Source organism: Anabrus simplex, chromosome 5, assembly GCF_040414725.1.
Source record: "Anabrus simplex isolate iqAnaSimp1 chromosome 5, ASM4041472v1, whole genome shotgun sequence".
Classification (NCBI taxonomy): Eukaryota; Metazoa; Arthropoda; class Insecta; order Orthoptera; family Tettigoniidae; genus Anabrus; species Anabrus simplex.
The window spans coordinates 18790142-18816781 of record NC_090269.1 but is presented as its reverse complement, the minus strand read 5'-3'; the positions used below and the strand labels follow the sequence as shown (position 1 = coordinate 18816781).

General features: G+C 39.9%; 1 protein-coding gene across 1 annotated transcript in view; it reads right to left on the bottom strand.

Annotated features, from left to right (window-relative positions):
- LOC136874273 (inositol polyphosphate-4-phosphatase type I A) overlaps positions 1-26640 on the bottom strand; it is a 264058-nt gene that overhangs the window by 25383 nt on the left and 212035 nt on the right. The window contains exon 14 of the mRNA XM_067147899.2: positions 21960-22279. Coding sequence (XP_067004000.2) covers positions 21960-22279 — 320 coding nt within the window. The remainder of the gene's footprint in view (positions 1-21959; positions 22280-26640) is intronic.

Here is a 26640-nt window from a genome sequence, read left to right as displayed (position 1 = left end):
CAAGCTCTCCAGGGAGCAATGAACTTCTAGGTGATGGAATGCTTAACAAAATAGTGGTGTGCCTTGCAGGAAACAATGACAGAAGACAGTTTCTTTAAGTCTTTGCATACAAGTTGAAAAGTTTTTGGAATATCTCAATAGATTGTGTGTAGAAGGCTACTACAACTTGTAAACCTTTGTAAAGTCATAAGGTTAACATAAGGAATTGGCCCCTGTAAAATCATAAGGAATAGGTCTACTGACATGTCAGATGAGAATTCTAGATGTATTGCTCTGGTAGTCGCACAAGTGATTCTGTTTCTGTTTCTCATTTGGACCAATGCATGTGAGATACTTTGTGCAGTTTCCTAACCGTTGTTCTATTGTTCTTCAGTATTCATTACAGAGTGAGCACTCTATAATCACAGATGCTAACAAGTTTCCAGTGGCCATTCTGTAAAGACACTACTAAGTGTTTATTTGTTACTCCAACTCTGTATAATAATTATACTATAATTCTTCTATGAGATAATGTACAGTGGATGTGGTGGTGTATACTGAATCTACATTCTGGAGTGGATGTGTGGTTGTGCACAGAGCTAATTCTTGGTAAAGGAAATCATATTCTTTACTAGATAAGGATTTTCTTCTGTAGCAGTAGGGAGTGCAGTGGGACTGCTACCTGGAAGTATATTGTGAAATGTATATAGTGAAAATAATTTTCATTGATGGTTCTTAGTTGTTTGTATATTTGCCCTTTGTAAACGGCAAGCACGACTTGGTTTCATAAAGTGATGATTTTTGTTGGTGGTTTTTTGTTCTTGTTTGTAGATTTGCCTTTTGTGAACGGCAAACATGAGTGAGTCTCATCAAGTGATGATTATTGTTGGTGTTTGTCATATAGTTTATTATTTTTGGGAGTAAGGTCATGGAATGAAACTTGCAGTAAATCTTTTATCATTGGAGTAAGGATGAATCTGGCATGCTACCCAAATTTGATTTCAGGGGCAAACAGTAACTGGTAAGGTTATAAAGTAAGTCTGGAGCTTCGTCAGCCTGATGACTCGCCTTGGGAGAGGGAGTTGCTCGTTACTCTACAAAATTATTCCTGTAATTGTTTTACAGGTGGCGCCCAATCTTGTTATTTATACTTATCTTAGTCACCATTTATCATTTGGTATTTTCAATAGCTTGAAGATGTTACAAGGTTAACCTATTAAGGTGACGCAAGTGTGATGAAATGATATAACTTGAAAACAATATTCTTTAACCCATGGGTAAATAATGGCAATATCGAGCTCGAATTATAATTATTATTTTTATGATTGTGATTATTATTATTGTTACGGGGTTACCCGTGGAGCAGAAAGAGGTTAAAGAAGGTGCTGGGGTGAATGGGTCTATCTACAATATCAAAATCAATTTACAATTTGAACTGAAGGTTATATATACACTGACTGACAGAGCAAATGCAACACCAAGAAGGAGTGGTCAGAACTTTATGCCAATTGCAGGGTAGACTGACATCACTGAGGTATGTTCATGATGTGAAATGCGCAGCTGTGCTGCGCACGTAGTGAACGATAAATGGGACACGGCGTTGGCGAATGGCCCACTTCGTTCCGTGATTTCTCAGCCGACAGTCATTGTAGAACGTGTTGTCGTGTGCCACAGGACACGTGTATAGCTAAGAATGCCAGGTCGCCGTCAACGGAGGCATTTCCAGCAGACAGACGACTTTACGAGGAGTATGGTGATCGGGCTGAGAAGGGCAGGTTGGTCGCTTCGTCAAATCGCAGCCGATACCCATAGGGATGTGTCCACGGTGCAGCGCCTGTGGCGAAGATGGTTGGCGCAGGGACATGTGGCACGTGCGAGGGGTCCAGGCGCAGCCCGAGTGACGTCAGCACGCGAGGATCGGCGCATCCGCCGCCAAGCGGTGGCAGCCCCGCACGCCACGTCAACCGCCATTCTTCAGCATGTGCAAGACACCCTGGCTGTTCCAATATCGACCAGAAAAATTTCCCGTCGATTGGTTGAAGGAGGCCTGCACTCCCGGCATCCGCTCAGAAGACTACCATTGACTCCACAGCATAGACGTGCACGCCTGGCATGGTGCCGGGCTAGAGCGACTTGGATGTGGGAATGGCGGAACGTCGTGTTCTCCGATGAGTCACGCTTCTGTTCTGTCAGTGATAGTCACCGCAGACGAGTGTGGCGTCGGCGTGGAGAAAGGTCAAATCCGGCAGTAACTGTGGAGCACCCTACCGCTAGACAACGCGGCATCATGGTTTGGGGCGCTATTGCGTACGATTCCACGTCACCTCTAGTGCGTATTCAAGGCACGTTAAATGCCCACCGCTACGTGCAGCATGTGCTGTGGCCGGTGGCACTCCCGTACCTTCAGGGGCTGCCCAATGCTCTGTTTCAGCAGGATAATGCCCGCCCACACACTGCTCGCATCTCCCAACAGGTTCTACGAGGTGTACAGATGCTTCCGTGGCCAGCATACTCTCCGGATCTCTCACCAATCGAACACGTGTGGGATCTCATTGGACGCCGTTTGCAAACTCTGCCCCAGCCTCGCACGGACGACCAACTGTGGCAAATGGTTGACAGAGAATGGAGAACCATCCCTCAGGACACCATCCGCACTCTTATTGACTCTGTACCTCGACGTGTTTCTGCGTGCATCGCCGCTCGCGGTGGTCCTACATCCTACTGAGTCGATGCCGTGCGCATTGTGTAACCTGCATATCGGTTTGAAATAAACATCAATTATTCGTCCGTGCCGTCTCTGCTTTTTCCCCAACTTTCATCCCTTTCAAACCACTCCTTCCTGGTGTTGCATTTGCTCTGTCAGTCAGTGTATATATTTTTTTTTTCACTTGGTGAACATAAAACACATCAGGTACATTGTACTCTTGGAACAAGATTAGGAAAATCCGAGATTAGTGACTTTTACAGGTCCTGGGCTTCAAGCCCATAATTTTGCAATTTCCAGAGCTCCCTGCGCAAATTTAAATTCAAAATGAGAATACATTTAGTCAAGGGCAGAAATCCCTTAATTCAAAGTGCACTAGCACCTAAAATCAAATATCTAGGCTTCCAGAGGCACTCTTGAAGAAAAAAAAAAAAAACTAACAGGCTCTCAGTTTCTCAATTCCACTCAAGGCAACATTGCATGAAAATCAGACAATCTCTGGCCTTACAAGGCACTATTTACAAATAGAAATATTATTACACAGAGGTATCTAGTACCCAATCTACAAGGCCTTAGTGAAAAAGAACAGGTAAAATTAATGGCCCGAGTACAATTTGAATGGAGGCAAAGACTGTGCTCCAAAAAAGATAATTAAAACTATAGGGCACTCGGCCGATGAAACAGGAACTATTCCCAAACTACTGAGGTAGCACGGATGGAAATAACTTTAATACATTGCAGAAACGAAAGGTTACAAAAACGTAGGTACCTCAAACCAAGATGAAGGGGAGCTCGAGAGGGTACTTCACTCTCTAGCCCCGATTTACAGTTAAAGATTTTCGAAGATTTTACATTAGCCGGAAGAAAGTTACATTTTAGGAAAAGTAGGTTACATAAAGATTCGGACCTTTCCCTTGGATTAAATTGCGGAAGCAGCAAGAAAGAATAAAGTTATGTGGCCATTACCTTGTAGATGTTCTGGCTGCCGACGAAAGAGGCCGCCCGCCTCCTGCTTAACACACACACTCAGGAAGATGACGACCAATTGGCCAAGAAACGAGAAAAGCCGCAGCTTATAAACCCTCAGGGAAGGTTTGAGATCGTTCAAGACTAAACTAGCCACACCTTCTCCATTTTATTGGCAGATTCAAAAGTAACACTCAAAATCGAACAAGAAGCCTGTGATAGGTTGAAAATTATAGAAATATTTCATTGGCCAGATTCAAAACTGGTGGAACAAAACGGAATATTGCCAACCCAAAATAAATGAGCATCAATCAGTTACAAAACCTAGAAATACAAAACTTCTTTAAATTATAAGTTCTTACACCTCGCACATCGGCGCATGATCATAGTTTTTTGGTAGTGTCATCTATGGAAGAATGTCTAAACTTCTTGATGAATGGCAAACTTAACAAGGAGAAATTCACTCAGTTTAGGAAACTGCATAATAAAATTACATAATATTTCGGTGGTGACATCTGATTAAAGTTCTAACTTGTTGTTGTTATTAGTTCCACTTTTGATTGATAGAGGAATTCATTTAGGCACTAATTATGAATGCGCGGCGGTGAGGTGTACCTCCCAGTACAATTATTATTATTATTATTATTATTATTATTATTATTATTATTATTGTACCAGCTGGTACACCTCTAGGCCGCACATTTGAATTTTCCGCCTTAAAGCCCTCCTCTACAGGAGAAACTCTGAAATTTAAAAACTGGATCAACTCATAAGTTTCTCAGAAGATGTCACTACCGTAAATTTTGTGATTTCGAAGTTGTCAATACTGTGTGGATTTCAACTTGTTTTGTTTTCCATTTGATCAAGATGTGTGGACATTCTCTTATAGATGTCTCTACCAAAATAACTATGATCATGCACCCTGGGGAGAAGTGAAGGAACTTTATTGAAGATATTTTGTACTCATAAGTTTCCTTATTACTAAATATCGTCCTTTCATTTGCGGGTTGGCAATATTAATCTTTTCTTTCGCCAGTTTTGAAGTTAGCCAATCAATTATTTCTGTAATTAATTTTTGACCAATCGTGTCTTTCTTCTTCGATTTTGTGTGTGACTGTGTACTTTAGCCAATAAACGCCTGTGGCTGTGTCTTAATTATTCATGAAAGGTCTTGAATCTTCCCCGAGGGTACAAAAACTGCTGATTTTCTTGTCTCTCGGCCACATCATCAACATTTAATTTAGTGTATGGACGTGTAGCAGGAGGCGGGAAGCGCCTCTTTCTTCAGGCAGCAGTTCTTCAATAAGGTAATGGCCGCCTAACATCTTTATTTCTTGCTAGCTCAGCAGTTTAACCCGCGGGGAAGGTCCAAAACCTTTAATATGTAACCTGTCTTCAACCATGTAATTTGCCGTCGCTTTTGTAAAACTTCATATATCTTTAACTGTAAATCGGGGATAGAGAGTACTTTACCCTCTCGAGCTCCCCTTCATTTTAGATTTGGGGTGACTACGTTTTTGTAACAGATTTTCTACCCTTCCTTAATGTGTTCAATTTAGTCTGTATACGAGTCACCTCCATAGTTTGGGAATAGCCCGTTTCATCAGCCGAGTGCCTCTTAGGTTTTAAGAAGTTTCATTCAGGAGTGCAAGTATACGCTTCCATTCATTTTATATTTTGGGCCATTTACTTAACCTATTCCTTTTCTGCTAAGGCCCAGTATATTGGGTATAAGATACCCCCGTTTCAGTGGTGTAATTTGTGCCTTGATGGCAAGTGATTGTAAGGTATGGTATGCCTTTCATAGGCGTGGAAAACTGAGAGCGGGCCAGCTCTTTTATGTATTGGAAATGTGCCTCTAGGAGGCTTGACATTGCTAGGTGGGAGCAAGTGCTCCATGTAATTAGGGGATTTCTGCCCTTTTGTAATACGTGTTTGTGAGCTGAGAGCTCAGGAAATGTAAAACCTTGGGGCTTGAAGCCCAGCTTGTTAAATTGTCTCTAAATCTTGGCTTCTCCTGGTCTTGTACCTGAATGTCGGTTACTTGTTGACTTGTTGTTACTTGTTAAATTTTCAAATTCTATATGAAAATTGTTAAGTTTTGCTATTTTCGAAAATATAACCTTTAATGAAATTTTAATTCATATCTCGGCTTTGTAGATAGACCCATTCCAGCCTGCACCTTCTTTCACCTCTGCATTCCACGGGTATCCCCGTAACAATTATTGTTATTATTATTATTATTACTATTACTACTACTTGTGAGGTATGGCTATTAAGTGTTTACATCCATTCAGTATTATTATTATTATTATTATTATTATTATTATTATTATTATTATTATTATTTACGTAGTTAAGTTATATGCACGGATGATACAATCGCTTTTTTGGTAGGATATGTCATGAAACATGCTGTGTGTATACATATATGAGTTTTGTTAGTGTAAGAACCTGTAATTAATAGTATATAATTTATTATTATCTGTATATATGATTTGTAATCCACTACACTAATATGCAACACATTGTAATATCCAGAATAAAACTAAGTAAGATGAGAACTATATAGAATCTTCCACCCAAACGTAACTAATGTATTAAGCACTGTAGAATTTACTAGAAGATATGTTGTGACATGTCCTTCTAGAAGCCTGGCCAGGCAACATATATAAGAAAGCGGTCTTGATGGTGGAGTGGAGTTATTGATTAGCTGGAGTTGTTTCTGGGAACACGTGTTGTGTTTAGGCTGACATGTTAACGTAAGCAGTCAGCAGTCAACTGTTTTGTGATAGGCAGTTGTTAAAGACGATGGTTTGTTGATTTGTGTGCTTAATGTATAACCTGTAAATAACTGCAAATGAAATCCGTGTATGTGAGTGGCAGCATTTTGTGTGCGTCTTTGTGGCTACATCATTGGCGACCAACACAGGGCGTAAGAATTTACGAGTGAATGCGAGTGTAGTGCGAAATAGAACAAAATGCAAGTGATACTAGAAAAGATGTCCGCTTAGCAACTCAAAGATGAACTCGCCAAGAGAAATCTTCTGACGAAAGGCAAGAAGAAATCGCTGCAAACATGGTTACGGGTAGATTTTGTCGAAAAAGGAGAAAATATATTAATTTCAAACAATTAAGTTTATTGAAGTGGTCAACCTATTCAATACAATACATTTGTGAGAATTTTTTACAACTTATGCATGATACTTAAATTGGGACATGTTTCGCCCTTGTTGTGGGCATCGTCAGCCTATCTCTCAGCCTCAAAATCAATTGTCATCGGGATCCCGATACATTCATGTTAAACCATCTTATAACTAAAATAGTAGTATGAGTTAAAAATACAATGTGTCAGTACTGACAGGTAAACAAGATTTAGAGGAGTTCTTGAAAAAGCCTTTGAAATAATTCTTAAGATATCTGGTGTTGGCACCTGTTAAACATGCCAGCCCATTGGTACCGGTATCAAAGAACATGAACGTAATATTCGTCTCAACCAACCAGGCAAATCGGCAATAGCTGAGCACGCTCTATCGCCGGGTCATTATGTCATGTTCTAAGATGCTCAAGCTCTTACCTTCACCAGACACTACAGGTCCAGAATTATATGGGAAGCTGTGGAAATACGTAGAAATCCTAACAATTTCAACAGGGACACCGGCTATCAATAAAGTAATACCTGGTTGCCAGCCATTAAGAATTTACATAGATAGTTCCCTTCCCTGTCCCTTCACTATTGTTATTTCGTCTCAGTGTTTTCCAAATTCGTATGTTCCTCATCGCCAGAAGTTTCATTCCAGGCTTGTGTCTATGTCATACACCTGTCAATGTCATATGTTATGTACACACGTTATATGAACCTCTTAAGACTGATTCTGATGGTTCAGTCAGCTTCCGCTTCAAATGCTAGTGCTGTGCCACGTCCTGGGAGCCATCTGGTGGTGAATGAACGTACCATTTCCACTTTTATTATAATGGCTAAATTTAAAGAGTCATTGTTTAAGAAGCTTTTCTCGTGGACAGTCCAGATTTCTTCTGATGACGCAGAGCACAGTTCTTTGCGAAACATAAAGAATTTCACCTTATTTTCTTGACACTGCATTAGCCCAAAAGCCTATACAGTATCATGTCTGTAAGTATGGGCCTGAAAGCATCAATGGCAACAATTATTGTGTGGTTAGGTACTCTCAGTCTTATGAAACAACGTTTAACAGGTTTTTTTTTCCTAGGGGATTTACGTCGTACCGACACAGATAGGTCTCATGGCGACAACAGGATAGGAAAGGCCTAGGAGTTGGAAGGAAGCGGCCATGGCCTTAATTAAGGTACAGCCCCAGCATTTTCCTGGTGTGAAAATGGGAAACCACGGAAAACCATCTTCAGGGCTGCCGAGTGGGATACGAACCTACTATCCCCCGGATGCAAGCTCACAGCCGCGCACGGCCAACTCGCCCGGTACGTTTAATGTTTAAAGAATACATTAACACTTGATATAAAATAAACACACGTTAAGACACTATGTACAGTCACAGGATAAAAGATTTAAGTGAAAGTTGTCTGAATGCTAATTAAAACTCGTTCATTCGCTTCATACGAGAGAGGACATTTTCGGTCGTTGGACAGAATCATAGGAAAGTCCTGGTCATTTACACAAAGGATAGCAAAATATACGTGCCCTCCTTCTAAACGTATGTTGTTAAAATTCTCCTTGTCTCTGCTTCCGTCACGCTAATACGCGATATATTTTCTTCTTTTAGGTCCGTTTTGGTTTGAGATCTTTCTAGATCCACCAAAATCCTTTCAAAATTATTGTTTTTTCAAGAAATCTCATCCATCAGTCTACAATTCTCAAATCTATGCATATTTATGGATTCAATAATCAAAATATAAGATCAATATTATGTGACACATATACTAATATAATTTAATTTACTGTATCCACACAAGATATTAGTCACTAAACTCTAGATACTATCAAGGCAAACTCGAACATTCTACATAGTTCATTAACATATATTCTATGAGGAACTGTTTTTACCAAAAACTGGTTGCTGCAAACTGACTGTCTCTGCATGTATAATGACTTTTAATATCCTAAAATGAAATTCAGCCAATTTTACTGTATCTTAATTATAATTTTAAAATGTTTATAACTCAATAAGGCCAATTGAATGCCCTTCATGTCCAATCAAGTTATATTTTAGGATTTTTTTTTTTTTTTTTTTTACAAAACTCAATGCTGTTGTCAACCTTTTATAACATCTACAAGCAATTTGACAACGTCATTTACTACTTTTATATTCAAAGATTGTATAATATTTATGAGTTTTATTGTATCTCATAAGAATTATTCTAGTCTTTGTATTTTAAATATACAAGTTTTATGGTGTACACCCAATATAAAAAAGTTTAAGAACAATGGTTCAAGATGTACATACAAAATTTTTTAAAAAATTATGTTAGTGTACGGGAGTTGTCTAAATGCCTTGTAACAATTTTCTTAGGCTGATGATGGCAAGTATAGTTGCTGAAACCAGTCCCAATAATGAGATCAAATAAGTATGTGACATATTAATTTCACAATTTTGTAGTATTGAACAGGTGGAACCACTTACCCATATTTCTTAATGTATGTACTTCTGATCTTGTCAAGAAGCTTGGTATCCGTACAAGGACTTGTCGTCTACCTATTGTTGGTATAGGCAATGTGAATGCGTCTCCTGTAAGCTCCACATGTAACCTTGTTTTGTTCTCTAATGTATCAGATTATACACTGAAGTTGAACTGTGCAGTCGTGAACACAATCACAAGTCCACTTCCTGTGCAGGAAATTGATTGTTCCAATTGGGTTATTCGTCATGATATTACGTTGAGTGATAGAACATTTAATCAGCTCTCTACTATCGATATCTTGTTAGGAATTGATGTCTACTACAAAATTGTGTCTTCTAATATTTTGCATAAGAAAGGTTATCCCGCCTTGTTAGATACCAAATTTGGTTGGGTGCTGTCAGGCACTTTCCCTGAGGCGTGCATTAAGAATAATGCCAAGGCTCGTCGTACCCATCTTGTAAAACTTGATTCTATTGACACTAAACTCCAAAGGTTCTGGGAGCTTGAAGAACTTCATCAACCAGTTCTTACTCCTGAAGAAAGGGCTTGTGAAGAACACTTTGTGAATAGTGTTCAAAGAGATGATTCTGGTAGGTTTGTTGTCAAACTTCCTATTTCTGCTAAGGTGCCACCAGTAGCTGAGTCTAAGCATAATGCTGTTAGAAGGCTCAAACAGATTGAAATTAAATTTGCTAGGTTTCCAGACTTGAAAAGGAAGTACAGTATGTTGATTTCATGCATGAATACAGTGAAACAGGTCACATGGAAATTGCACCTCCAGAGACCTCTAACTCGTTAAGCTAATACATGCCCCATCATTCTGTGCTCAAGGATTCTAGCACTACAACCAAGCTGAGAGTTCTTTTTGAAGGAAGTTGTAAATCATCAAATGGGATAGCATTGAATTCTTTTCAGAACCTATTTTGTTGCTCTTACAGTGGCATTGCTAAGATGTACAGATGTGTGCTAATTCATTCTAACCACACAAAATCTTCAGAAAATTGTTTGACGTGAATCTAATGATGAAATCAAGGACTACCATCTTACTACTGTTACATACGGTACAAGTTCCACCCCTTTTCTTGCTATGAGATGTCCAGTTCAACTTGCTGATGAACACAAAAAATCTCACCCTAATGCATCAGAGATCATTCGCTCTTGTTTTTATGTTGACGACCTGCTGACAGGTACTAGTCCAGTTGAAGAAGCCAAGGAGCTTCAATCAGAAATCTCTTCTGTGCTTGATAGTGCACATTTTCATCTTAGAAAGTGGATGTCAAATTGTCCAGAAGCTCTTGCCAATGTCCCTGTAGAGGATAGAGAAATGTTGTCACCTTGTAACCTCACTAAGGATTAAGCTATTAAAACATTAGGTATTGTGTGCCATCCTAAATGTGATGAGTTTCAGTTTCAAATAGATTTGAAGAAAGCACCTAAGGAAGTCACTATGAGGAGCATTTTCACTATCATTGCTTCCACATTTGATCCCCTTGGATTGTTAGGATGTTACATGTGATAAATATCATTTTTGATCCGTATTGATGATATCTGATTGGAATATTAACAATAAGTTAATTTATTAATTTGACCACCTAATCAATACGATAAGTCTTGTCTTTGTTGATTTACATTGACATGTTAACAAAAATGGTACATGTTTCGCCTTGTATATAGGCATCATCAGCCATTGCCTTAACCTTGAAATAAAATCAGGCACCTGATTTACATATAAATAAAATAAAACTAATTTATAAAAAGCCTTGAAGAGACTTCAACTAAAATTAACATATGGTAAAAGACTAGTACAATGTTGGTTTTAAAGATATTGCAATGAGTGAGGGGGTGTAAAACACACAGGAAGTAGTCGCATGCGCTGTGACATTGTGGATGCCGTTTAAGTCTAAGTTCAGTCTACGTCACCTTGGGGGGGCGAGGGGAGTTTACAGTTGGTGAAAGTATTTGCAATATTGACATTAGAAGGCTACTATTATAAGTAAAATAAACAAAGCAACAGTCTGTTATAAACAAGTGGTAAGACTGCTATAAAATTATGTTGACCGAACAGCGGGTACAATTAGACAATGACGATCAAAATCATATTTCTTCAAAAAATAATGTTGAATAAAATAATGTCGAAGGATGGTCAAGTGACCTGTAATTATTTGTTTACATGAGATATAAAAGTCGAAAGTCAATGGTGTACCGTCTGGTACACCTATACGTCGCACATTTGAATTTTCCGCCTTTAAGTACTCCTCTACAGGAGAAACTCTGAACTTTAACAACTGTATCAACTTATTTGTTTTCTCAGAAGACGTCACTACCATAAATTTTGTGATTACAAAGTTGTCAATACTATGTGGATTTCAACTTGTTTTGTTTTCCATTAATCAAGAAGTGTGGGCATTCTCTCATACGTGATGATCATGCACCCTGGTGCGAAGTGAAGGAACCTTCCCGAAGAAATTTTGGACTCATAAGTTTTTGGTTTTACTAAATTTCATTCTTCATGCGTGGGTTGGCAATATTTATCCTTTCTTTCTGCCTGTTTTGAACTTAGCCAATCAAATATTTCTGTAATTAATTTTTGACCAATCGTGTCTTTCTTCTTCGATTTTGTATGTAACTGTGTACTCTAGCCAATAAACGACTGTGGGTGTGTCTTAATTATTCACGAAAGGTCTCGAATCTTCCCCGAGAGTATAAAAACTGGTGATTTTCTTGTCTCTCGGCCACTCGAACAACATCTAGCCTAGTGTATGGAAGTGTAGCAGGAGGCGGGAAGCGCCTCTTTCATCTGGCAGCAGCTCTTCAACAAGGTAATGGCCACTTAACACCTTTATTTCTCACTATCTCAGCAGTCTAAACCGCGGGGAAGGTCTGAGACCTTTACTATGTAACCTATCTTGAAACATGTAATTTGCCGTCGCTTTTGTAAAACTTCACATATCTTTAACTGTAAAACGGGGATAGAGAGTGCTTTACTCTCTTGAGCTCCCCTTCATTTTTGGTTTGATGTGACTACGTTTTGGAACTGTTTCTTCCCTTGTGTCTTAAAGTTTTCTCATACGAGTCACCTCCATAGTTTGGGAATAGCCCCTGTTTCATCGGCCTAGTGCCCCTTAGGTTTTAAAAGGTTTCATGTAGGAGTGCAAGCAACGCTTCCGTTCATCTTGGTATTTTGGGCCATTTACTTAATCTGTTCTTTTCCACTGAGGCCCAATAGGTTGGGTACGAGATACCCCCGTTTCATTTGATGTAAGCGGTGCCTTGATGGCAATTTAGTGTAAAAGTCTGGTATTGCCTTTAATAGGCTTGAAAAATTGAGAGTGTATCAGCAATTTCTTGTGTTTGAAAAGTGCCTCTGGGAGGCTTGAGGTTAAAAGTTGGGAGCAAGTGCTCCTTGAAAGAAGTGGTTTTCTGCCCTTTGAACTAATGTATGCCTGGGTAAAGTTGGGCTAGTAGCCCAAAGAATGCAAATTGGGCCCAGAACTGGTTAAGATCCCTGAACTTGTGCTTTCGTTTGTAAAAAGTATATCTTGTACCTGATTTTTGTTATTTCACCTAGTGAAAATTTGTTAAATCTTGTTGTCTATTGAAAATATAATCTTTGGTTAAATTTTAAGTTTTGGTTTCATATTGTGGATAGACCCATTCCAGCCCGCACCTTCCTTCACCTCTGCATTCCATGGGTAACCCCATAACAAATGGCATATGGTGAAGTTGTGGTTCACTTTGACGAAAAAAATATGAAGTTGTAGTTGAAGGTTGATGAACGATGTTTAAATTGGACCTCTATGGACCATCTCAATTTGATGCGATGCTAAAACGTTGTTAAGAATATGGATTTATTGACATTCTAGTCGAAAAGGTAATGTGACAGTTGAATCTGTAAAAGGAAACCAGAAGCGTGCTGTTAATTGTGTGAAAGATTGTAATAAAATGTGTAAGTGGAAATTGTGTACACTTACCATTTGGCGATGATGAGGGTAACTTGTTACGTTATGAGCTAAAAGTTATTGACCACTGTCGACTTCTTACTATGAGTGTTATAGCTGCAGGTTTGTGTTGGAGGGGGATCTGTTTGCAAAGGCGTGACTATGGGCTTGTTTGTAGTACTTGGAGGGGAGCTACTATTGGTGGGAGAGAAAGAGGAAAGTGTATTGCTGCGCGTATTGTAACGGTGAGCTGCCATTGGAGGGAGCGATATTAGAGTGGGTGTGGCTATGGATCTATTGGTTGCATTTGAATTAGAGGTACTGGCAGTGAGGGGAAGGGAGGGGAGTGTATTAGTCGTAGAGGAGGTGAGAGTGCTTATTAATTTGAGGTTGAAAATTTTGAAGAGTATATTGGTGAGGGGAATTGATTCTTGTAATAGAAATAAAATCTGTTCATACAAGGGGCTTTTTTTAAAATCAACAAGTTCTTATCTTTGTTAAAATCTGGTCGAGGAAAATGAATAAATTTTCGTATTCTGTCATGAGTTTACTTTTTTCTTTTACCATATGTTAATTTTAGTTCAAGTCTCTTCAAGGCCTTTTATAAATTAGTTTTATTTTATTTATATGTAAATCAGGTGCCTGATTTTATTTCAAGGTTAAGGCAATGGCTGATGATGCCTATATAAAAGGCAAAACATGTACCATTTAAGTTAACATGTCAATGTAAATCAACAAAGACAAGTCCGACTCGTTGGCTGAATGGTCAGCGTACTGGCCTTCGGTTCAGAGGGTCCCGGGTTCGATTCCCGGCCGGGTCGGGGATTTTAACCTTCAATGGTTAATTCCAATGGCCCGGGGGCTGGGTGTTTGTTCTGTCCCCAACATCCCTGCAACTCACACACCACACATAACACTATCCTCCACCACAATAACACGCAGTTACCTACACATGGCAGATGCCGCCCACCCTCATCAGAGGGTATGCCTTACGAGGGCTGCACTCGGCTAACAATAGCCACACGAAATTATTAACAAAGACAAGACTTATTGTATTGATTACGTGGTCCAATTAATAAATTAACTTAGTGTTCATATTCCAAATGTTAGGATGTGCCGTGGTTAAGTGCAAACCTATCCTGCAGTCTCTTTGGCAGTTGAAAATTGAATGGGATGATAAGTTAGAACCTTCATCTGAAATTATTGAAATCTGGAAAGCTATCTACAGTGCTTAATGAACTCAGAGTGCAAAGAAATATAATGCCCTTTGCTAAGAATAAGGTTATTGAAATTCATGGCTTTTCTGACGCTTCAGAAGGTGCCTATGGTGGTTGAGTGTATGTTAGGACAGTATCTGATAATGATGAGGTATCAGTGATCCTGTTAAATTCTACATCGAGAGTTGCTCCATTGAAACAGCAATCTATTGCCTGTTTAGAGCTTTGTGCTGCTTTATTGCTTTCTCGCCTTATGAGTAAGGTCACTGAATCTCTGAAATTGCACATTCCTTTTTCTACACACTGCTGGACTGACAGCATGATAGTTCTGTGTTGGTTACTGAAACCCACCAATTGTTGGAAAACCTTTGTTGCTGATAGAGTTGCTAAAATTCAATCCCTCACTTCAGTCTCAGATTGGAGACATGTACCTACTCGCAGTAATCCAGCTGACCACTTGTCTCGAGGTGTTTTGCCCTCACAAATGTTTTCTCTTGATGTATGGTGGCATGGTCCCTCCTGGTTGCATGAACTGTCCCCAGTGTACCCTGATTTTGTTGCCAGTAATACATCATCTGCTGTGAATGGAGAATCGAAACCCTCTTTGAGAGTCCTGCTAGTTAACGTGCACCCACCTGAGTTAGAGAAGTTTTAGTCCTTTCTCAAACTTAAGCGAGTTTATAGCTAAGTTCTGAGATTTATTACCAATGTCCGCTCCACTAAGGATACTTGTTTCGTTGGTCCACTTATCCCTGAAGAATTGAGGATTAGTGAAATGAAAATAATAAGTCTGTTGCAAGATAGTGAATATGGGAAGGAACTGCATGACTTGAGGTCTAATAATGTAGTTGCCTCTTCGAGCTCATAGAAAACTTTGAATCTGTTCCTCAACGATTATGGGTTATTGAGAGTCGGTGGTCGACTCATGAATTCTCAGTTGGAATACAATGAAAAACACCCCATCATTCTTCCTCTGAAACACTTTGTTACTAAATTGATTGTTAAACATGAACACGAGATGCTATTGCATTCCGGGACTCAGGCTGTATTATTTTCCTTGCATAACAGATTTTGGATTCCACATGGGAGGACAGTTATTCATGGTGTGATCCATTCATGTCACAAGTGCTTTAGAAGCAAACCTCCACGCACCACTCACATAATGCATCAATTACCCTTGTGTAGAGTTGAAACATCATTACCCTTTGTTAAGGTTGGTCTTGACTATGGTGGCCCAGTCATCATTAAGGGTGATAACCCGAGAAGTAAGATAAAGTTTAAAGCGTACATTGCTCTATTTGTTTGTCTTGTCACTAAGGCAATACATCTTGAAACGGTGAAGAGTCTAACGACTTAGGACTTCCTCGCCGCATTTTGAAGATCCACGGCGTGTAGAGGATTTCCAAATCTCATCTTGAGTGATAAAGGCACAAATTTTGTTGGAGCCAACAATGAGTTATTAAGATTTGTTAAGAATAGTTCTACTGAAATAGAAGAATATTCATCTAATTTGAATGTGAATTGGAAGTTTATTCCACCCTCCAGTCCTCATTTCGATGGGCTTTGGGAGGCTGGAATAAAGTCCGCAAAATCACTTTTAAAGCAGACCCTAGGAAAATGCATTCTTAATTTTGAAGAGCTGAGTACCCTTTTGTATCAAATTGAGTCTGTGTTGAACTCGAGACCTCTCTGTTCAGTGACTGACGACCCCAATGATCAATGCTATTTGACACCTGGACATTTTCTAGTAGGGAGACAATTGACCACTATCCCCTCTCCAGACATATCCAACAGCTCCCGCTCCTGTCTAACTAAATGGAATTTGGTGCAACAGCTGTATCACGTTTTTTGACAGAGATGATCAAAAGAATACATACAATCACTTCAACAAAGACGTAAATGGTCTTCCACAGGAAAGTGGACTCCAACTGTGGGAGATTTGGTGCTCCTAAGGGAGGATAACCTTCCTCCTCTGGTTTGGAAGACTGGTATAATCCAGGAGCCCCATCCTGCTTGTAAAGACTAAAACTGGTCTTTTGCACCATGCCATAGTGAAATTGTGCCCATTGTCCAAAGATGTTGTATAGTTTTATGTTGTATCTGAAGATTTTTGTTCATTTGTCTGTGATTGTGCATAAGACAGTTGACTTTGATTTTGAGTGTTGAGATCATCCCTCAAAGGGGGGAGTATGTTGCAGCTATTGTGTTGGAACTCGCCTGCCGCATTTCATTTGTCACAGTTGGCAACGTGCTGCTGCCTCCCTTTAATTATCAGACTGAACATGGTGACCGGCAGCAGTACACGGATTTTGGTGTACCTCTGAATTTTGTTGTCCATGTGTAAATATGCAGCGTTTTATTCATGTGTAATAAATATCTGAATCACCTTATGAGTGATGTGTTTGTGTCTGCTCGTTTGGGGCAGTCTGGTCCTTCATCTGATTTGTTTTAAAATTGTATTTGTGCGCTTATGGAAATGACCTTTGTTATGTGTGGCTGATATGTTGTTTCGTCGTTCGCAACAGTGAGGGTGCAGGTTTCAATACCATACGTTTGGTATGAAGTACTGGTTGAACATCACCAGCTTTGATTTTGTTGGTACTTTGGGAACCCAGAGGAGTGTTTGTACTTGCTGGTAAAGGTGAGAGCTCTTCTGCACTCTATATGCCACCTCCTTTGTGGCTAGTGTGTCTCGAGATATTACACTGCCAAGGTATGTAAAGATTTCCGCACTTTCTAGATCATTACCTAGCATGATGATAGCTGGTCGTCCCTCTCTGTTTATTGCCATCACTACTGTTTTGAGTTCGCTTATCTTGAGATTGAACTCCTGGAACTTAACCTTCAAATCACTGAGTCTCGACTGTACTTCTTCCTCAGTTTCTCCCCAGATCATAACATCAGTGAAGGCTATTGCATTTAGTTCACCGGAGGTTTTCTTGATGTTCTTCATTATGTCATCCATGATGGTGATAAATAATAATGGGAATAGTGCACTGCCTTGCTGGACTCCACTTTCGGTCTTGAACCAGGATGAATGTCAGTCACCCAATCGCACACAGCTGGGACAGTTCTTGTACAGCATCTAAACTTTCCTCACCAGTCACTCTGGCACATTCGTTTTTCTCAGGCATTCCCATATCTTCTCTCTTGCAATGCTGTCATGTGCCTTCTCAATGTCAAGGAAAACCATAAACAGATCTTTGCCTTTTTCCCAATATTTTTTCATTAACATACGGACACTGAAGATTAGGTCTGTTGTGGACCTGCTAGGCCTGAAGCCATACTGTTCCTCTTCAAACTGTGGCGCTAAGATGACTCGCAATCTACTCTCTAAGATTTTCTCAAGAACCAAGCCCATGAGAAAGGAGTGTTATTCCCAGCAGCTGGAGCATTTTCAGTGATTTCTTTTCTTAAACAGGAGGATAATGATACCCTTGCTTCAATCAGTAGGTATCTTACCATATTTCCAAACTCCATTGAGCACTGTGAGTAGCCACTGTAAACCCTGGACTCGTGCTGCTTTAATCATGCCCGTGCTGATTTCATAGATTCCTGGGGATTTCCCTTGCGGCATCTTCTTAAGGGCAGCTTTATTTCTGCCCATGTAATGGGAGGTTCCTCTGTGCAGGTTTCAACAGATGGTTCTTATGTTTTCTGATCTGCTTCTGTCTTGTTCAGTAAGGGATCAAAATGATTCCTCAGAACCTCTCTGATGTCCTCTTCTTTCCTGGCCAGGTTTCCATTAGGATCCTAACTTGCTTTGTTGGTTTCAATTGAATTCCTTTTCTTTTTGATCACTCTGAACAATAGTTTCATATTGCCTCCACTGTCTTTTTTCAGTTTTTAAGTACATTTCTCCCAGCACTTTATCTTCTCCTCTCCTACTACTCTTTTAACTCTCAATTTCTTGTCTCAGTAAACCTGGCTTGGATTTCTCTCTATCTCCTCCTTTTTGTGCCATGTTCCTTTCCTTTATTGAGGATCTTACTCTCTCATTCCACCAGGGTGTCTCTTTTTACCCCTACTCTCGCACTTGTCTTCCTGCAAACCTTTATTGCTTCTTTTATTAAGGTGTTTTTTTTAAAAATCTTGTCCACCGGGCGAGTTGGCCGTGCGCGTAGAGGCACGCGGCTGTGAGCTTGCATCCGGGAGATAGTAGGTTCGAATTGCACTATCGGCAGCCCTGAAAATGGTTTTCCGTGGTTTCCCATTTTCACACCAGGCAAATGCTGAGGCTGTACCTTAATTAAGGCCACGGCCGCTTCTTTCTAACTCCTAGGCCTTTCCCATCCCATCGTCGCCATAAGACCTATCTGTGTCGGTGCGACGTAAAGCCCCTAGCAAAAAAAAATCTTGTCCACTCTCCACTTCTTCTCTAGGCAGTTGTCCTCTTATACGAACCTGATAGTCAGGCCTTTTTCCATTCTGTTGTAGTTCCCACACCTTAATATCAGGTAATTTCCTGGTTGTTATCTTTGGTACATTAATGTCTTTCAGATCTGCTACTAATAAACGGTGGTCGCTATTGAGGTTCTCACTAGGAATCACCTTGACATCAGTCACAAGTATACTTCTTTCTTTATCTGTAATGACATATAGCCAATGACCATCTTGCTCCTTCCATCCCAGCTGTAACGGGTAACCTTGTGACTGACTCTTTTGTTGAACCAACTGTTTTTTACTACCAAACAGTTTCTTACGCAGAAGTCTAGGAGATGTTCCCCTTCTGAACTCCTCCCATAGCCATGTGGTCCCATCACCTTCTCATAGCCATTCCTGTCTGTCCCAAGCTGTGCGTTGAGGTCCCCGATGATGATTGCCCTCTCTTCACTGATGATCTCTTCTAGGTCTTTGAGAAACTTGTTCTTTTCATCTTGTTTGCAACCCGTCTGAGAGGCATACACTTGCACCACTGTCAGTTTCTCTTTCCCCAAGGTGAACTGTTGCCTTTATTATCCTCTCATTGATGTACTGGATCTCTGTAATACCACTGAACTCTTTAGACAATGGCAATCCTACTCCATTTCTCTCTGTTGTTTTCATTCCAATAGAGAGTATAGTTTTCCTCAACTCTTTCTTCCCTTTACCTTTCCATTTAGTTTCACTCAGTCCTAGGATTTAAATTTTCCTTCTCTCCATGATGTCTACTAACTCTTTACATTTCCCAGTCAAACTTAGCACATTGATTGTTCCTATTCGAGTGTGTTGTCTTCTCCGGGGTTGTTGTACAATCGTAAAGCTTGGCCGATCATCAGGCTGTAAGCCATCATACCTGGCATGGGTCTGCGGGTGCTGTTGTCTACTCTGAGTTCTTTGTTTGCATTCGAGGCTCGTATAAATGTTGAAAGCGATTGCAGTTACTCTCCAATTGACTTGCTACGCTAATGATAGAGAAGATTTTCTGTCAGGGTTATCACCCTTGGCTTTTAGCAGTCCCCTGTCACATCTGCAAGGCGGCAGCTTCCAGTTGAATTTATGTGTCATTTCCTGCAAAATGGCTTCAACAAGCCCCTTAAGGGTGAACTCCCCTGCTCATAGCCATTAGTTCTCCCTTAGTTTGTCATGTTTGGTAACAGCTGCTCAACCCTCGGCCAGATAGTCACAAGTAGTACCGTCTGGTGTCGCATACGGTAGCAGGATGTACCTGACCTGACAACTCAATTATCTGGGATGCAATTTATCTTACCAAGGGGAAATTGATATCTCTGCAAAATTAACTATATTTACCAGAACAACAGGAATTATAAATCACATTTTGAAGCCATCTCTTGTCCAAAAACACAACTCGCTTACGTCTTTATAACACTTCAGCCAGACCAACCCTTTGTTACGGTAGGGAGGCATGGACAATAAGAACTCAAGATCTTTCCAGAATTACAGCACGTGAAATTTCATTCGTGCATGGAACAGCAGGCTATACAAAATGGGATTGTAAAAGAAATGAAGATGTGCTTAAGGGACTTAATGTTAAACCAGCAATCAATTACATCTATGATTACTAAGAAAACTGGAAATGATATGTTCAAAGGATGGAGATCCTACGCTACCAATCAAGAGGACAAAGATCTATAGGACGTCCAATGAAGCAATGGAAAGAAAATGCAGGACCATAATGGGCCACATGGCCCAATACTTGGAAGGATGATGATAATGAAGAAGTGCAACTTCTTCTTCTTCTTCTTCTTCTTTTACGACCACATAGGATCACTTTAGTCAGTCCGTCGTTCAGGTCTCTTTGAAGGGATTGTTCGGGCTTTGCGGTCCTCCCAGTACTTCTTCAGACGCTCCGATCTTCGTGCCCTTTCCTCAGTTGAAAATGTGCGTGTTGTTGGTTTGTTTTGTGTAAGGGTAAAGCGGAGGTTTGTATTCTTGAGTTTTGTATTCAATTTTATCTTATTTTTGGTGTCTTCTGTTGTAAGGCCTATTTCCTTCAGATCCTCTCTTACTTCTCTGATCCATTTACATCCTGTTGTAGTATTTTTTGAGACGAGATTGTGTTGTACTAGTTGTTTCAGAAGTCTCGAGTCCTGCATCCTCATGATATGTCCAAAGAATCCCAGTCTCCTCTTACGCATAGTATCTGTAATGGGTTCTAGCTCTTTGTACACGACTTTGTTAGGTATTAACCGCCACTGTCCAACTATAAGAAATAAATTGACCTTTTCAATACAATATATCAAGTAATGATGTCTTTATAACAATTTATAACACTATTATTTACTTTATTTCTTATATATAAAACAATGATCCATCACAAAAATATTCCTACTGTCTGTAAAACTGTTAATTTTACTAAGTGTCAGGTATAGTATACGCCTTATAACTCGGCGACTGAGTAGAATTCAAAGGCTCGCGTTCTGATGCCATTCTGCAGATTTGAGAAATGTTTTTGTAGAGGCTAATACAGGGACATTATTTTTTTATCTATTCAGGGAATTGTCGCTCGCCTACCGTACAACCGATTGCTATGGCCAGTGATGTAGTCTATAGGCCTAATCAAGATGCAGACGTTGAACGTAGAGTGTTATGCGTACAGGGAAGAGGGGGTGTGTGTGTGGGGTGAAGGGAAGCAGCATGGCTACTACGGTAGTTGCCAATGGTGTTCATTAGTGTTAGGTTGTAAATGCAAGACTACCCTTGCTTTTTCACATGAGATTCTGAGAAAAAACGTCGTCTTGAATTTGGAGAAATACAGTAAATATTACACTATAACATACCTGTAAAAAAAACATGCTATGGAACAAAGAATAAAAATACACACTATTTAACTGAGCCTATACTGGAAAGTATGGCTTACTTGTTAATGAAGTACCTTGTATAATGTCACAAACTTTGCATATTAAAGAATATACTTCAATACATGGCTTTAAAACACTAATCTGACTGAAATATGACCAAAACAGAGAAAACAACCAAACCATGCATTTACAGCATATGCTTTGTAAAATTTAAATACAACTAAATAATATGTTCAATATATGATTATTTTTAAGTGAATGCTAAATGGGAACCACTTTTGGTTAATCAGAAACACATTACCTCTCTGACCAGGAGGTTCGACAGGAAGATGCAGCTTGCGGAAACGATGATAGTATTCATTAAGTCTTTCATAATTGTCCAAGTTACTTTTCTCTTGAGGACGGGTATTTCCAAGGCTTTCTGCTAAAGTGGCCATCTCATTAATGCCAATATTAAAGAAAACTGGGGTAACATTGAAGGAGACAGCTGATGTGGAAGATGAGGTGAGTGGAAGCATTGAATGAACAGCATCTGGCACTGGCAGAAGTACAGACAATGCCGTTCGAGATCCCATAACCCTTGGCATTGGCTGGTGCTGTGATTGTCCTTTTGTTGGAGACCTAAAATATAATACATTAAATGATTACTCTACGTAAAATATGACAAATTTATATAGTCCTGTATCAGAGAAACACACACTTTAATTTTTTTTTTTGCTGCAAAAAGAATCACAATCACAAATTATAAGAACAATTCCCATTATCTACATAGGCATAACATTCTCCAGCACCCCCCCTCTCCCGCTCATATTTCATAAGCCGGACATGCAGTCTAGGGATGGCAAACCTGCCTGTTACGTGGAGACCCCAGGTTCGATTCCCCCTAGCTGGGTCGGAGAGTTTTACCTAGATCTAAGGGATCTAAGTGAGCCTCCAAGAAACCAACTGAGGAGCTATATGATGGTGAGATTGTGGTTCTGATATAGAAAACTAAGTGCAACAACCTGTCATCTTGGAATCTGCAAGCCTTTGAGCTGAAGAGCAATCGCTTGGTAGGCCAGAGCCCATCAGGGCTGTAATAACATGGGGTTTCCTTGTTTGTTTTATTTCACCTTTCATAAAGGTCCATGCTAAAGTAAACAAGACCAGTGTATAACGTGCTCCGAATTTTTCTACTGTTTTATGGATTCTACGTTTACTACGCTGCATATGCCGCTACTAACCTGCCTGTGCTCTCTTCGCCCGTCCAGATTCAACTGCTCGTGCTGCTTACCCTCCCTCTTTCCTTCCCCTACCGCTTCGCTGCGCATTGGGTACTGTATGCTCTCGTCCTTTCTGGACGCTTCTACTTGAATATAAATTGGCCTGCTCTGGGCTTGAGCAGCGAGTTGGGATGAATACGACGATTTGTGTGGAGGGAGGACTTGGTTTTATTTTGCTACCAGCTGGACTGTGTGCAATGTTTCTTTTAAAAAGTGCTTTTGTGTACCATTGAAAAGCTACGACTGCTGGACGGGTGAGCGAAAACTTTAATTTATTTCATTTCCATGTTGTTCTTTGAACTTTCTTTTAATGCTGCACTTCATTAATTTTCAAATTGCCGTTACTGGCTACCAATGACAGTTCATGTTGATAATAAGTTTAACTGCAGCTATTGATAGTGGTACCTTACTTTGGAATTACATTACCATCTCACTCCGAAGTTGGACTTTGTGATACGTCTAGTGATTGCTGCGATATGAACCATTGAAATTCAACTGTTTTCCCGAGCAAACGCATGAATAGAATCAATTGAACTATCACCTAGCTTCTGTTTCCTATTTTGGAATTTCATAGATACTGGCTGGTCCTATTTTCCAAATCCCTGTTGGCAGCCATTGATACCGTTTTCTTTCACGTCCCTCCCCTTTCCCCACCTTCCTATTCCGCATCCCTTCCCCCCCCTTTTTTTTCTTCTACATGTATTATTGTACAGTGGCCCATATGTCTTTCAAATTTTAATGTTTTTTCATGTTCATACGTAAATTTCTGTTTTCCTTGTGTAGGACACTCCTCATGTAATAGAGGTTGTATAATTATTGAAGGTTTCGAGTCTAGCTGTTCTCTTTGAAAAACTGATCTGAAAATTAACATGGTTGTCCCATCTGCTTTTTCTCTTTTGGAAGTCAGAACTAACTGACCTTTGGATGATTGTTGTTTTCTTTGGCTTGTAAATGTTTCTTCTGGGTGTTTTTTGTTCATATATTGTTATTATGAAAAAACTATTTCTTCTTTGCCCTTTTTTTTTTGTTGTCGTACGCCTTTTCTTGCCCTCAAAATTTGTACCTACCTCGGTTCCTCTGAATATATGGACTCAGTGAAAAGGCTTCCATTTATGCGCTCTGCTGAAAACCTTTTACCTTGAAAATTGAAAACTACCTGTGAACTTGTGCACGGACGGACATATATATTTTGCTACGCCATCACGTGCGTCGATTGGTACTGCGTCAGTTGGATTAGTATCCTGGTTTATCCCTTGTGTTTTTCTTGGTGTATTGTCTTACCATTCCCATTCTTGTGCATGGCGAGATCATATTCTGAGCGTACATACTTTATCTAAAATACAACACGACACCTACCCATAGCAACCACCACGTCACACGTCACGCACACTCCAAACTACACCACAAATGGTAGCAGACCTTTTTCTCTCATTACTCCATTTCTTTTAGCAAATTTTCCATTATGGCATGCTTCTCTGATAATTTCCCTTTGGGTGACGACAATTCTTCTCCCCCTCCTACTTATCATAATCTTTCTTTGCCTAACCCTCCCGTCAATGACTTGATTTCTTTTTCTATTTCTACTCCTCCGAGTTCCTTCTCTTATCGTTCGACTCCTTCATCCACCAACCCGTTTTCTGATCACAAATCTTTCCCGTTTTTTCACCATCACAACATGGCTCCCGATCTAGGCCCCCATTCTTCTCCATCCACTCCCCAACTTAGTGCTGTTGACAGTTCCTTGAATGTTCATATTATCAAACAATCTTTACTTCAGGTTCTGCAGTTAATAGCGACTGATCCTCGTAACCTTACTATGTGGCTTTTCTCTGTTCGTAAATTTCTCAACCTCAATTTAGCCTCTTTTCCTCAAATGCTTGGTTTGTTATCCGCTAAGACCACGGGTTTTTTTTCTAAATTTTGGTTGGATAACATGTCTCATTTTTCCACCTGGTATGAGTTACGTAATGCTATTCATAATTATTTTTTGCCTTATGAGATACGTTTTAAACTCAGTACCGAGTTCATTCGTCGTCACCAACTGCCGACTGAATCCGCACATGATTATTTAGATTCTATCACTACTTATAGTGATGTACTAAATATTGCCCACAATGTTGCTGAATTAATTTCGATTGTTCAGTTTTATGCTACTCCCTCCTTTCGACAACTTTTTAATGCACTGAACCCTCCAACTTCTATGCTTCAATTATATAATCTGGCTCAATCTCATGCTTTGTCTGCGTTAAGCGATACTTCTTATTATTCTTCCGTTCCACCACCGCCTATTCCGTCTTCCTTTTCCTCCACATCATCTTCTGCTCTGCCTACTTCTAATGTTTGTTCCCCCATTGTCTGTTTTCGCTGTAAAGGACCGGGTCATATTTCTAAGTTTTGCACCACTCTGCCTGTGGGAAACGCCTTTCCCCCTCGCCGCTTGGCAGTCGGCGTATTCATGGGGAAAATCTGCCTTCCCACACTCTTCAGACACCTCGTCCTACCTCTATGATTTCACCCATTCCCTTCACCTCTTCTTCCTTTTCGCTTTGTTCTACCTCTTTCCTACCTCCGACCTCTCATGTTCTCGTCACCGTTAATAACCTACCCTCTCTTGCTTTGTTAGATTCTGGGGCTGCTGTTTCTCTTATTAGTTTGTCATTTTTTCAATCTTTGCAATCTTTATGTCCCCAGCTCTCCTATTCTCCCTCTACTGTACGTTGTCTTTCTGCCTGCAATCAACCTTTAGAAATCGTTGGTGCTATTTCTTTGAATATTAAGATCCAAGATTTTTCTTGGCCTTTTACCTTTTTGGTTGTTCAGACCTTATCATCACCTATTATTTTAGGTTTTGATTTTTTTTCCCATACTGGACTTATATTGGATTCGGTCAACTCTACGGTCTCCTTTCATTTTTCCTCTAAGTCTATTCCATTGGTTCATAGTTTTGACTTCCCTCTTTCTCATCCCTCTACATGTTTACCTATAAATTCTGTTCATTCTGACCGCGTTCAGTCCTTACTTGAAGAATTTTCCGATGTCATTACCCCCACTTCGGGCACTGTTAAAAATTTTTCTGCTCACATTGATCTTACTGATCCTACCCCGGTTCGTTCTTCTCCTTATTTTTTGAGTCCCCCTCGCATGAAAATTTTGAATGCCTTAGTTGACCAAATGCTTCAAACTGAGACTATTATTCCATCATCTTCTAATTATGCCTCTCCCGCTTTCATCGTCGATAAACCCGATGGATCCTCTCGTTTTATAGTGGACTATAGAAAATTAAATTCTCGCATCCTCTATGATGCCTATCCCATGCGAAAATTGCAATCTGCTTTTCAACATTTTTCAAATGCTCAGTTTTTTACCATCTTTGATTTAAATTCGGCTTATAATCAAATTCCTTTAGATGACGTTAGTTCTCGCTATACGGCTTTTATTACCCCGAATGGACTATATCAATTCAAAAAAGTCCCTTTCGGTTTGAATCTTGGCTCACAAATTATGCAGCGGTTTGTGGATTCCTTGTTTGCTGATATAAAATATAAATACTTATTTCCTTTTATTGATGATATTCTTATTTATTCTTCAGATTTTGAAACCCATTTACTCCATGTTCGTGAAGTATTGACTCGCCTCCGCTCAGTCGGCTTAACTGTCAACCCTTCTAAGGTCCTTATCGCCCAGACATCTATTAAATTTTTGGGTCACATCTTAAGTTCA